General features: G+C 38.9%; 1 protein-coding gene across 3 annotated transcripts in view; it reads right to left on the bottom strand.

The window, feature by feature from the left end:
* Window positions 1–11,886, bottom strand: part of col16a1 (collagen type XVI alpha 1 chain) — an 84,212-nt gene extending 72,326 nt beyond the window's left edge. For all 3 annotated transcript variants that reach the window (XM_023345466.1, XM_023345467.1, XM_014470886.2), the window contains exons 1-2: window positions 11,711–11,886; window positions 1,373–1,509 (exon numbers count right to left, since the gene is read on the bottom strand). In XM_023345466.1, the coding sequence (XP_023201234.1) occupies window positions 1,373–1,448 (76 nt within the window). In that variant the 5' untranslated portion in view covers window positions 1,449–1,509; window positions 11,711–11,886. The remainder of the gene's footprint in view (window positions 1–1,372; window positions 1,510–11,710) is intronic.
* Window positions 11,887–12,338: the final 452 nt, after the last annotated feature.

The raw sequence follows: 12,338 nt of genomic DNA on the forward strand, positions 1-12,338 counted from the left end.
CTGCTTCTTCTATTCTACAATCAGTAGTGGTGAGTTGTTTATGACCCTCACATTTTTGGGAGCATCACATAAGACATACTTGTCTCTGAAGTCCAGATAAAAAGTGAGCAGCCCAGCAAAACAGAGCAGCTGAAAGCACTATGGCACGTTAACCCACTGGTAGTAAACTGTAAGAGTAAAACATGAAACAACTCAGTCTGTCTTCTGGAACTTTTCTCTGAAACCCCATCGGCTGTAGATCTACCACAGGCAGTGGGTGGGTCAGTTTAAAAGAGAGCAACTATTGTTTTGATTTGGAAATGAAGTTTGTAATTTCAAGAAAACAAATCGTTGTTCTTTCAGACAAAAATCTAGCATTGTCTCTCAGCTATCCCAAAAATAGACACCATGTGGCTCAGAGATTAGGTAGAATGTGCTTCAGCAACTCAAAGTCAATAAAAATTAGCTTTGGAGACTTTTAACCAAAGCTGTTGTTAAACATTAGCTTAATGAGCTAAACCTGTGGCTTATTGCAAAACCTTTGAGCTTAATATCACAGTCTAGGTCGGTTACAACAAATACTAGAAATAAGTTGGAAACTATGGCGATTAGTTTGCCCATTCCCATTCCATCCTATTTAAACAAATACAAACCGTGAAGCTAATCACTGCCAGTCATGCATGCAGAATGAAACGCAAGGGCACTGATAAAATATTGATCAAGCTAAGTTGTTTTTTAGATTCTTTTATCTGACTTGTGGAACTCTGCAGCTTCTCTAGTTACCATGGGCTCCTTGGCTGATTCTCTGATATATTTTCCTTGTGAAATCTGTTAGCTTAGGTAGATAGTCCAGGCTTGAAAGGTATCCACTTGTGCTGTAACACTTCTATTCTTATGTGAAGGTTTTTGAAAGTCTCACAGTGGCCTGTGAGACTTTCAAAGCTTGAAATATTTCTTAAGCTAAGCCTGTTGTTAACTAGCTGACTTGACTGGCATATCTCATGGTCTTCACATTCTGTTTGTTCACTAGCATTCTCTTACAAACATTTGAGGTGTGCACAGGACAGTTGTGTTTAAGACCACAGCATATTTACAGAAACTACAGTGGTGAATTCTGACAGACTGAACTCAATTGTATTTAGGGCTATCTGACTAAAATTACATAATTACATTTTTTACCACCGTTCCTTTCCTTTCTTCCTGTTCACAACATATGCGCTACATGTGTGGGTTGATCACATAAAATTGCAGCACATAATTGAAGCTTGTTGTTGTAAGGTGATAAAATGCAAAAAATTAAAGGTTATTAATTATTGTGGTCACTGCTAAAAATACCGCGCTGGTTCTTTTTATGACAGACAAAAAGCCACGACTTGGAAACTTTGAAACTTACCTTCTTGTGACGTCAGAGTGTCGCATGATCCGAAACCGACGACCAACAGAGTCAGGGAGGAGCACAGAAGCCACATTGTTTAACCCGTCTGAAAGCAGCTCCTCTTCTTACCTCTTCCTCCCTCAGCCACCGGCTGACTGGTGAAGAGAAAAGAAAAAAAAAAATAGAAAGTCAACAATGTCAAATCTTGTTGGGTTTTTTTTCTGTCAGTGCCTGCTGACAGAAAGTCTGCAGACAGCTGTGCATTATGCTTGACTCCTAAATAGATGTTGATGTATATTTATGAGTCAGTCACAGTTGATGTGCTAATGATGTGGTATGTTGCAGGCTTTGTTAGTGGCATATGAATTAACCAGAATGGCCCTCATTATGGAGTGTAACTCTGCAAAAGTCTGATCATAGTCATTATCTTGTCCATCTGGTTGCCCTTTGAATGAGGAGCGCACACACAGAAACGTGCATGTAAATATGGTGCTGTGTGAAGCTAGCGGCGCCCTCACAATTTCCTTAGATTTTCTGTTTTTGTTTTTTCTTTTACTTCACACTTCATTGTTTCAGACCATAAAACACATTTATTTTTAGACTGGACCAAGAGAACCAGAGTAAATACAAGAAACCGTTTTAAAATTATGATTTAGTTCATTGAGGAATTGAAATCCTATCCAAATAAACCTGGCCGAATGTAAAAAAAAAAAAAATTACATCATTAATTAAAATGTTGTCTTTTTTTGAAAAATTGTAGATTGTGAAATTTAACCAAACATGTCTGATGTCACACCTGTAGGGTCAAAAATGTAACCTTTCTAGTCATGTGAAGTAAGGCGGTTTATTTTCAAAAGCCATCAGCCTCCAGTCAAAAAAAAAATTTAAGAACATGTCGCAAACGTCATTGACATTTTTCTCCATCTGGAAAGGGATACAAAGCCATTTCAAGTATTTGAAACTCCAGAAAACAACAATGAGAGCCATTGTCTGCAAGTGGGTAAAACATTGAATGGTGGTGAAGCTGCCCAAGAACTGCCAACCTACCAAAACTAATTTAAAGAGGCATCAACAAGTCAATCAGGAAAACTTTTCAAGATAAAAACAGTACTGAAGAAGAATAAAAAGGCTGACTTCATATTTGCCTAAACACATTCCAGTGACCCCAAAGGTTTTGAAATTATGTTCTATGTACAAAAAAGTGCAACTTTTTTACAACATCTGCATCATTTTACATCTTCTGTGAGGTTAAAAGACAATTTCAGCAAGATTATATTACACTGATGTTCAACCTTGGGTTGTGGGAGCATGATGAATGTTTCCACCAGGAAATAACATTTCCATTTATAGATTGATTTTAGTGACTAGCCATGTTGTTCTTTTCTGATGAAAAAAGCCCCAAACTTTACAATCTGGAAGGTCGGAGTGAGAAGAAACAGCCAAAAACTTTAGGAATCTGAAATGGACCAAAATGCGTTCCACAGGACTGTTTGTGTACACTTCAATGAACAGCATATAGTACAGCTCCCAGATCCTTAAGATGAAAAGACAGCACACAAATTGCAGTAAACAATGGATAAATTAAAACAAAATGGTGGGTCCAGAGTCAAACAGACAGTTGGGCCAGAACACACAAACACATCTGGAGACTGTTCCATCGGAGCCAGGGTTATGCTATACCAGATGCTTCCACGTGGCCAAACAACAAACACACACACACACACATAAATATGCAGACGGAAAGCATGCCACGTGTAAATAATGATTACGGTACATTTTATCTCTGCAATCCTCCCCACTCACTGTTCAGCTCCTAGGTCATAAACACACACAAGAAAGCGAGCACATAAGCACGCCTTCGCCGGCTCGCATAAACAGAGCCCAGCTGACCTGCGCTTGACCCCAGCATGTGTGAAGACCCCATAACTTGGCTTTGTTTACTAGTGCGGGGGGGGGCTGAAGACAGTCATGCAGACAGACGGTGCACACCTTTTCCTTCTGACAGGAGAAACGACCCCCTCCTCCCCACACACACACACACGCCCCTACCTCCACACACTCCTGCCAAGGGGTACACAATGTGGCGTTCCTGCAAGACTGTGAATAGCATCTTGTGTGACTTGTCTAATTTTGCTCTGAAATATCGAGAATAGCTTGACACGCCATCACTCTGTAATTTAATGGGTCTCGGGACTGGTGGTGCGTCCGGTCTCCTTTTTTCGCTGCTGTTCTGTCAAAATTCCTCGCAAGAGCTTGTATATTCTTGTTATATCGCTGTTTACCTAGGAGTTCTTTTTTGCTGACAACTTGGACACTGTTGGTGAAAGTAGCTGCAAGCAAAAAAAAAAAAAAAACGAAAAAAGCAATGAGACACTGAAAACAAGTTTCTTCCTGCACCTGCATGGGTGGACAGTAAATCAAAAGCCTCAGACAGCTGTGTTCTGAGAACTCTGGAGCTGTAGCCATTATTACAGGCTTCATGCAGCCTGATCACAATAATAAGAAAGCTCACGGAGAGAATATAATTCATAACGCATCCGCAGTCTGTAGAGCCCACATCTGCGGGGAAAGCTCATTTCTATTATTATCTGGCCTAAATCCAAAACAGTTTAATAGTCTTCCTAATAGGTTTTGCCAGGGACATATCTCTTCCCCGACACACAAACATCAACACACACTCTTTGGTTGCTGCGGCAGATAAAGCCAGGATGGGGTTAAGGCCGCCAGGCTTGCCCAAAGGTCTGGCTATGAGCCCGGTAAGCAGGCGTCCAGAGAGAGATGGAGGTCACTGTGAATGCAGCCAACCCAGGGAGGAAAACAATGGCAGATCTCCTCCAGCCCTAAAAAAAAAAAAAAGCTTCACAGTGAGAGCTGAAGGACAGGAGTGATGACCAAGAAGTTTATTATCCACATTCACAACCCATATAAACACCTTTTCTGTTGTATTATTATATCTGATTGGTTGTTTTTAAGATTAAAAGGGGAAACTATGAAGCAGTGAATCCAAAGCTCAATCGGAAGCCAACTTCAGCTCCGTATTACACATTATGTTTATAATTGGTGTCACATTGGATTACAGTAAATTGTGTCAAAAGAACACATTTTAATGCATCTAACGTATGGTGCTTACAGATATTGTATGCCAACCAGGTTTTTTGATAAAGATTCCTTTAAAGAAGAAAGTATGAGTTGAGGGCAACCAGCCTAGGCATGCTAATTGCCCACATATCCAATGCTAATGCTAACCTATCCATGCAAATAGTCGGCAGAGGAAGTTGTCAATTGCCGAGACATGCTAGTCACTAGCCTCTTTTAATCTAACGAGAGTCAGTAGTGTCCACCAGCCACTCATTTGCAGTTGCTCAGTTACCAGTGCCAGCCTATTATGAATCAGATCTGCAGCCGGCTTCAGAATGGATAAAGCCTCTTGCAACCAGGAAGTAGCCGTCGCTCGGTGCTCTGTAGTCTTAATTTTGTCGCTGATGTCGTGCCAAGGTTTTGCTCTCGCTCTTGCTGCACTGAATTCACAAAACAGCTTGCACTGAACACATGGAAATGAAAAGACAACTATTGAGTCCATCAGATAGGGGCCGCATACATTTCACTTCCGGTGAATTCAGTGATCCAAGACCCTTTATGCATCGCATATATATTGTTTCTAGTGTATTAAAAAAAGAGAAAATGTCCCTCATAATTTCTTGCAGTTGGTTCTTTGTTTAGGTCTTCTGTTTTCTCTTTCCATTATAGTTTTAATTTCCTCTAATGCATAGCAGTTTGCTTCCAGTGCTCAATAAATATTTTGTCACATTACTGTACATATAAGACGCCATCTGACAAAGGACGTCTATTCTCTTTTTATGGGGTGCAGAAACAAAGACGTTCACATCCTTTTGGATTGATGTAGGCGACTCATATTGAAATAATAATTAAAAAGAAGAAAGGCATTCTCTATTCACACTGCTTTGTTGGTCAGCTAATAAATGCTTTTCATCTGAACACTTAGGCATGAAAGCAATAAAGAATGCCAATAACATAACTAGCAAATTCCTAATGAAGCTAAAGTGAACACTTGAGCTTCTTAAATATTGTTTCACACTTTTATAATGGGTCTTTAACCTTTAGTTAAAAAATCTAAAACACTCAGACAGATCAAATCTTGAATGGCTAGTTCTACACTGGAAAGAGTTTATTTAAAACACCGTCTCATTAGATTTATTCCCATTTCATTATTTTTGTCAAAACATAGAAAGGTTTTGCATTAGAATCATCTTCGAATTAAACAAGAATGAAAACTGAAGAATTTAAAGTAGTGTAACCTGGACTGGAAATTTTTTTTTAAAAGATTACAAATTCTTCAAAACAGATTTTGATTTCTAGAAGCCTGTCGATCTGTAACTAATTCATCCCTTTCTATCTCAATTTGAAACAAAGTATGTCGTATTGTCTTAACCATAGTACAGCAAATAAACTTATTTTTCATTGGAGTTAATTACCATGTATAAAAACACTAAAAACAATTCTCACACATAATTCAAATAACATTGTACATTAATGTCTGAAAGCTTTGTATTCCAATCTGCTTCACTTTGTTTCTGATACTCTTTGGTTATATTTGGTCTTATAAAATATGTTTACTGGATTATGAACCCAAATCAAAACAAAATAACTAAGTCATTTCCTGCTAATGGATGCAGTCTAATAATTCATTTATTTCTCTTAAAGCAGCCTATAAGTGGAGTAAGGAAAATTCACTTTAAGTTATTGCAAGTCAAAGATGGAACATATTGTGCTTCTGGTCAATACAAATTTGCACATTGTCCTTACAAAACATGTTAAACTGTTAGATTGCACAATTTCATAAAGTTAATGTATAAAACAGCTCAAATGACAAAGACAGGAAACAAGGGGATTAAATTACCAGCCTTGTAAACTCTCATTTCATACTCACAAACCCAATTTAATATATTGTCTCTTTATGTGACTGCTACTACTTCAACAGACTGACTACAGAAAACCAACTGCAAGCCGGTGGCCAGCATTGAGATGCTTCAGGGAATAATTCGTTAAGGGAAGCTGTGGAGCCTGTCAATAATTTTTTTTATTCTAGTTGGACATGTTCCATTCACCTAATGTGTTTTCTGACAAAATACAAGTCTTAGCTGAGCAGATCACTAAATACAAAACAGCTGCTGGTGTTTTGACATTCTTGGACTTGCTCATATTGCATATGGCGTTTAAATGCTTATCTTACTGTTATCTGTTACAGTCTATCATGTAAACCTCACAAGGACTGTGCTGCTTCCTCTATATACCATTGTGCAAGTTACCCCCAAGCACTTCTTTTCTGTGCTTTGTCTGAGCAAATCTGCGTTAGCTTTCTTTTCTAATCGCTTAGTAAAACAGATGGCAACAAAATCTGGCACAAGCAAACAAACAAACAAAAAACCTCATTATGTTGTCTTGTATTTACTATTTCACACTTCTATCATCAAATACTTCACCCAATGCTTTACTAGAGGAATGAAGTAGGAGATGAAACCGGGAAAAAAAAACAACTTCTATAAATTCTGTCAGCACTAACATTGCAATTCGTCATCATGTTAGCCGAATTACCAATAAGTCATATCAACTCAGAGTATAAATGCGTTGACCTAACCCTACGGCAAATAAATCTGCATAAAAACATACCTAACAAGAACAACACATAGGTTTACTGAGGCCTTTAGCTGTCTGTATCAACTCGGCCCTACGGTATAGTGAAAAAATTTCTTAAAATGATGGTTTCATTTATTGAACAAAATATGCTATCCAAAACAACCGGTTGTTCCACCCTCAGTAGGAACAACTGCTATGAAGTATGTGATAAAAGGCAATGAATTATTAGGGATGTTTTGTTGTTGTTGTTGTTGTTGTTGGTCTTTTCATGAAAAGCCAAAGTAACATCAAATCAAAGGATCTCAATTAGATTTATGTCTAGACATGTTCAAGGCCACTCCAAAACCTTCATTATTTTCCCTGTGAAAACTGCTTTTTTGGATGTACTTTGGTTGTCTTTGATAGTAAAATCTGCTTGATGATTTGATGCTGATGTGGCATGATGAGTCAGTCTGGTATGAACACCAAGTTGGAGGCCATATCTGTTCTGAAAGATAGATAGACATATATTCCATCATTCATAGCATAAATACGGAAGAGGGCAAAGTGAGGTAGAAATACAAAACTATATTTGAGTGAACTTCAAAGATACTGAGTTTTCAAGCATATGACAAGGATTTTAATTAACAAAATTTCAGCCTCAAAGTGGGACTTTGGTCTTTTAAGATTAAGGAGTGAATTGTACAGTTATGGGAACAAAAAATAAATAAATCTTGATCAAATTCTAGATTTGCAATCTTTTAAACAATATCAGCTCTCTGACTCTCAATCCACGTGGTACTCTGTTGCGTTTCTCTTTCCCTTGTACAGCGTTGTAAATTAGCATTTTCAGCAACAGACAAACACTCAGAGTCCAGATCTATAATATGATTCTAAGCACTTTAGATTGCAATCACCTTGATAATATCTGCTTTCTCTCATTATATCTGTATTCAGTCTGAATCAAGTTCCGCAATGTCCTCCGTGAAGATTGGAGTACAATCTTCACATGGCAACCGGCAGAGGTCCAGGTAAGTTTGAGGCAAGATAAATGTTGTCTTTATCCGCCTTTGAGTCTGAGGAAACCAATTTAGATGTGCGAGTTATGAGAATCATGATCCAAGCCAGAAAGTTCCATAGTCTAACCCCATGGTGCATCAATCTGAGTTTCAAATTCTCCCATCCAACCAAACTTTAAGGGATGGGAATGATTCAATATTCCAGCCAAAAAGCTTGACTGGAGGGCTGAGCATTTGATGCAGCTGCAGCGGAAAAGATATCCAACCAACTTAAGGCAGCAAAAGCAGCCCATCTGATGATTTTTTTTTTTGGGGGGGGACACGTTTCTGTAAGCATGTGGAAAATAAGATGCAATACTCTTCAGGAAGCCTCCTCATATGCTAGGTAAGTTTGTGCCAAGTGACATAATGCATGAGAACATGCAGACACACACTAATACCTGTTTCAGCTGTAGTAACAACTGTTGCTGCTCACATTTTCCAGCAGTTGCATGTGGAGTGTCTTTGCTCTGTGTGACCCTGGTTCTCCCCCCTCTCCCTCCATCTGCTCACTTGTCAGTTTGACAGAAATGTTTCCGCAAGTTGTGCCATTTGCAAACATATCAGTAAAGTGTTCTGACAAGAAAGACTGGAATATTACTTATTTATCCACCTTTTCCTGAAACGCAACATGAAATACATCTCTGAATTTAGAACCGCTATTAATTATACAGTATGTGTTTTTGACTTTTGCACATTTTGATAATTTCTGCCAATATCAGTGCATGCTGGCTATTTCTCAGTTGTGGAGCTTTTTCATCATCTTTTTACTAAACTGTTTTTTTTTCCAGATATTCATATCTGTTAGCCGGCGCAGCGGCACATGCCAACAAATCAATTTCATCTGTCTTCACACCACAAAGCTGAAGTATTTTTTGTTTTTTACAGATCAAATCTAAAAGAGGTTCATGTTGACATCAGTCATTTTGATTAATAATGCTTGACAGACAATCAGAGTTCTCTTTTTTTTTTGTTCTTTGCTGTAAAAGAAAGCAACACGAACATCGAAACTCTTCCTTAATTCAAAACCCTTGGACTTGCTTCAGGCCAAACCCGGGAGTGCACCACAAGCCTTTTATTTTCTTCTCTTTTCTTTTTTACAACTTTGAACTGCGAGCAAATAAAAGTGAGTAAAAATACCCCCGCAAATCTTGAAAGACATCTCAGATATCCACTGATTCAGAGCAGCAGAAACCTTAAAACTAGAAAGAGGTTAATACCCCAAACTCCTTTATTTTTTTTTGACATTCAGTAGACAGAATGAGGCAAGTTTCTACATGTCTTACCTCCCAGGCGATATTCAAGGCCTTTTATTTGAAACTTGTGAGGGAAGAACAGGCCAGCAGAAGTCATACATTCTAACACACATTCATACTTTCCACATCCGCTCAAGGCAGCTTGAAAGTTCCAGTACTAAAGGACAATTTCAATCCAATTGCAAAAGTGATGATGCAAAGTGAAGTCAACTCTGATGACATGACCTGCTTGGCCCTGAGCCAAAGCTATACATGGTATGACCGGCAGCTTTACCTTTCCTTTACGTTTCTGATGCCCAAACGCAGCGTCTAACGGTGTTCAAAATTATTGCACAGTCTGGAAGTTAAGAGAAATGTGCAGGACTACTTCTGGGAGTTATGTAAAATGTCTAAAACAGAACTCTTTAGAAAGTGGGGGTGGGTGTACAGAGGGATTTCAAACAAATCTGGGTTGTTTTTTGGTGTACTCGTGTGTGTGTGCGTGTGTATTTGTCTACAGGAGAACACACAGGATGCGAAGGATTCAGCAACCTCCATAATGTGGAAAACAGATGTGGCTTCCAGGTTTTTCCTTCCACAACGTCCTTGGTTCTCCTTTCCGTGTAGAAGAAAAGGAGTCGAAATTTTAAGAGCCATCTCGTTTCTCAGATACGACTAGAAAAGATAAACATGAACTAGATCTTAGAAAAAAAAAAAGAAAGAGGAAAAAAAAAGAATCAAGGGATATTGGGAAGCTTTTCCTGCTTCAGGGTGCTGGAAGGAAACCAGGAAGATCTACAGTAACATCTCAGCCTGCAGTGTGAGTGTGTGGGCCTGGCTAAGATATAAAAGGGAAAATCAGCATCGCATTTGCCAACAGCTATACTATTAAAGTGCTTTAAAGACGTACTGTAGAAATCCAACACAAAAAATTACAACTACCGTTTGTCAAATAATTATCTCCAATGGGAAATGGTTTATTATGCCTCAGTTCCTTCGTTCTCAGGGAAATTTTGCTATTTCGATGACCAGCTGATGCCTAATTTGTGCAAAAAAAGATTCCATGTCATGTATAGTATGAGGCTTATTTAGCGTGTTGCAATGTTGGACAATTTTCACAACTATATTGCTTTGGAAAAGCATTTATTTCTCTGGAATCTTTTCACATTTCATCACTATACGCTATGAATTTTACTTGGATTTTATCTGACAGATCTAAACCAAGTATAGTGCCAAACAGTGATGCAGAAAGTAAAGGATGCAACGTTTTGAACCGTGCCCCTTTTACTTGCATATGCCTAAATAAAATTCTGTTGCCCTCAATAGTAATAAATTATTTATTTAATTTCTATAAATGAAGCTGCAAGCATTTGTAGAAGTTTTTTTTTTTTTACGTAGAACATTAACAAACAAGCAGCATCATGAAGAACAAGAAGCACACAAGACAGATCAAAAATAAAGTTTAAGGCAAGATTAGGTTATAAATAAACATTTCCAGCTTCATACAGCCCATGAAGAACTGTTTAATCTGTCATTTACAAAACAGACATATTATGATTCAATTTAAAATGTACCGAGACATGGGTCTCTATCTAAAACTGACAGGCCAGGCAAGAAGAGAAAAAGGGAAGAGGGCCATTCTAACTTTAGAAAGGTTGGCGAGATCCACAGTTCAGGTGGGACAATCCGTAGACACGGCAACTGTTAGATGTGGCTATTAAGATTGAGTGGTGAGAAGAAAATCAGCGTTGAAAACGAATCCATATCAAAACCCGGTTGCAGTTTCTGGAAAGCCAGTTTGGAAAACATGGGAAAAAAAGGAAACAGGAGCACTTTCCAGGTGATAATGAAATTGAAGTTTTTGGCCTATGTCCAAAAATGGCACGCAGACCAAAACTGACCCTCCCCCTTCATAGGACCATCGCTGTGATGACACAGGCAGGTGGCAGTATCATAATGCGGGGATAAAGCTAAATGCAGGGCAATCCTGGAAGAAAATCTGTGAAATGGGTGCAAAAAACAAAAAAATGTCCCCAGTGGGGCAACCACACCAAACATCCAACCAATTCCCAGTGTGGAAAGTCTTTAAAATTTATGTGCTCTGTTGAATCCAAAGTCTTCCAGTTGTAATTGTGCTATTTAAAGGTAAACCACGGTTCAGATTTTTATTTGTAAAATATACTTTTTCCCTTCACAGTTGTGGACAAAATTATTTTGAGTTAAATCTGTTCAAAACCACCAGAGAAAGTTACTGATCTTTGTGGCTGCAGCGTGACCAAGCAGGGAATGAGTTAAATGAATGAAGGCACAGTCGTTGGATCGAGCTTTGCAAACTGTTGCTTCGCGCCAATGTCAATGCAAAAACATTTTCCTTCTGCTTGAACAAAAACTTCTCTCAAAAGTAAAAAAACAAAAAAAAAAAAACTTACCTTCAACTGCTGATTAATCCACAACTTTGTGATTACATGAATCCGACATGCGTGCGTGTCAAGCATTCAATTTTTCCCCTCCTTCCTCTTTTTTCCTGGACTCTTCCTTCACAAAGAAAGGACAGAAGAGAAAAAGTTGCTCTGGGATTGTCTGTGTCCAACTTTCCCCTCCCTCTCTCTCCCCTCCCGTTTCTGCACAGTCTACCTCCCTTGTGTGCAGTTTATTACTTTTTTTCCCCGTCTCAGTCTATCTCTTCCCCCCTCTCTCCCCTCCATTTTTTTTCCAGCACCCCTTCGTCTCTCTCTCTCTCTCTCTGTGTTTCTCTCTCTCATATCTCGATGGGAGATCCCGGTGTTAAACGTGTGGTGACATCACCTTGTCCAGAATGCTGGAAAATGAGCCCGGGGGCATCTCTTTAATCTCCTCATCGAACTGTTCCGGGTCTCTACCCCCTCTTTACCCTCTCCTCCTCAACCCCCTCCTTCACCTCTTGCTGTGTGATTCATGGCATACTGGAGGGGAAAAGGGAGGCTCACTTCCATTTTGCCTGGGTGAAAGCACTACATTACAGCAGGAAATACAGATTACCATGGCCTTGTGAAAGAATTTTACATTGTGATTCATTAA

Source organism: Xiphophorus maculatus, chromosome 13 (genome assembly GCF_002775205.1).
Source record: "Xiphophorus maculatus strain JP 163 A chromosome 13, X_maculatus-5.0-male, whole genome shotgun sequence".
In the NCBI taxonomy this organism is placed as follows: domain Eukaryota; kingdom Metazoa; phylum Chordata; class Actinopteri; order Cyprinodontiformes; family Poeciliidae; genus Xiphophorus; species Xiphophorus maculatus.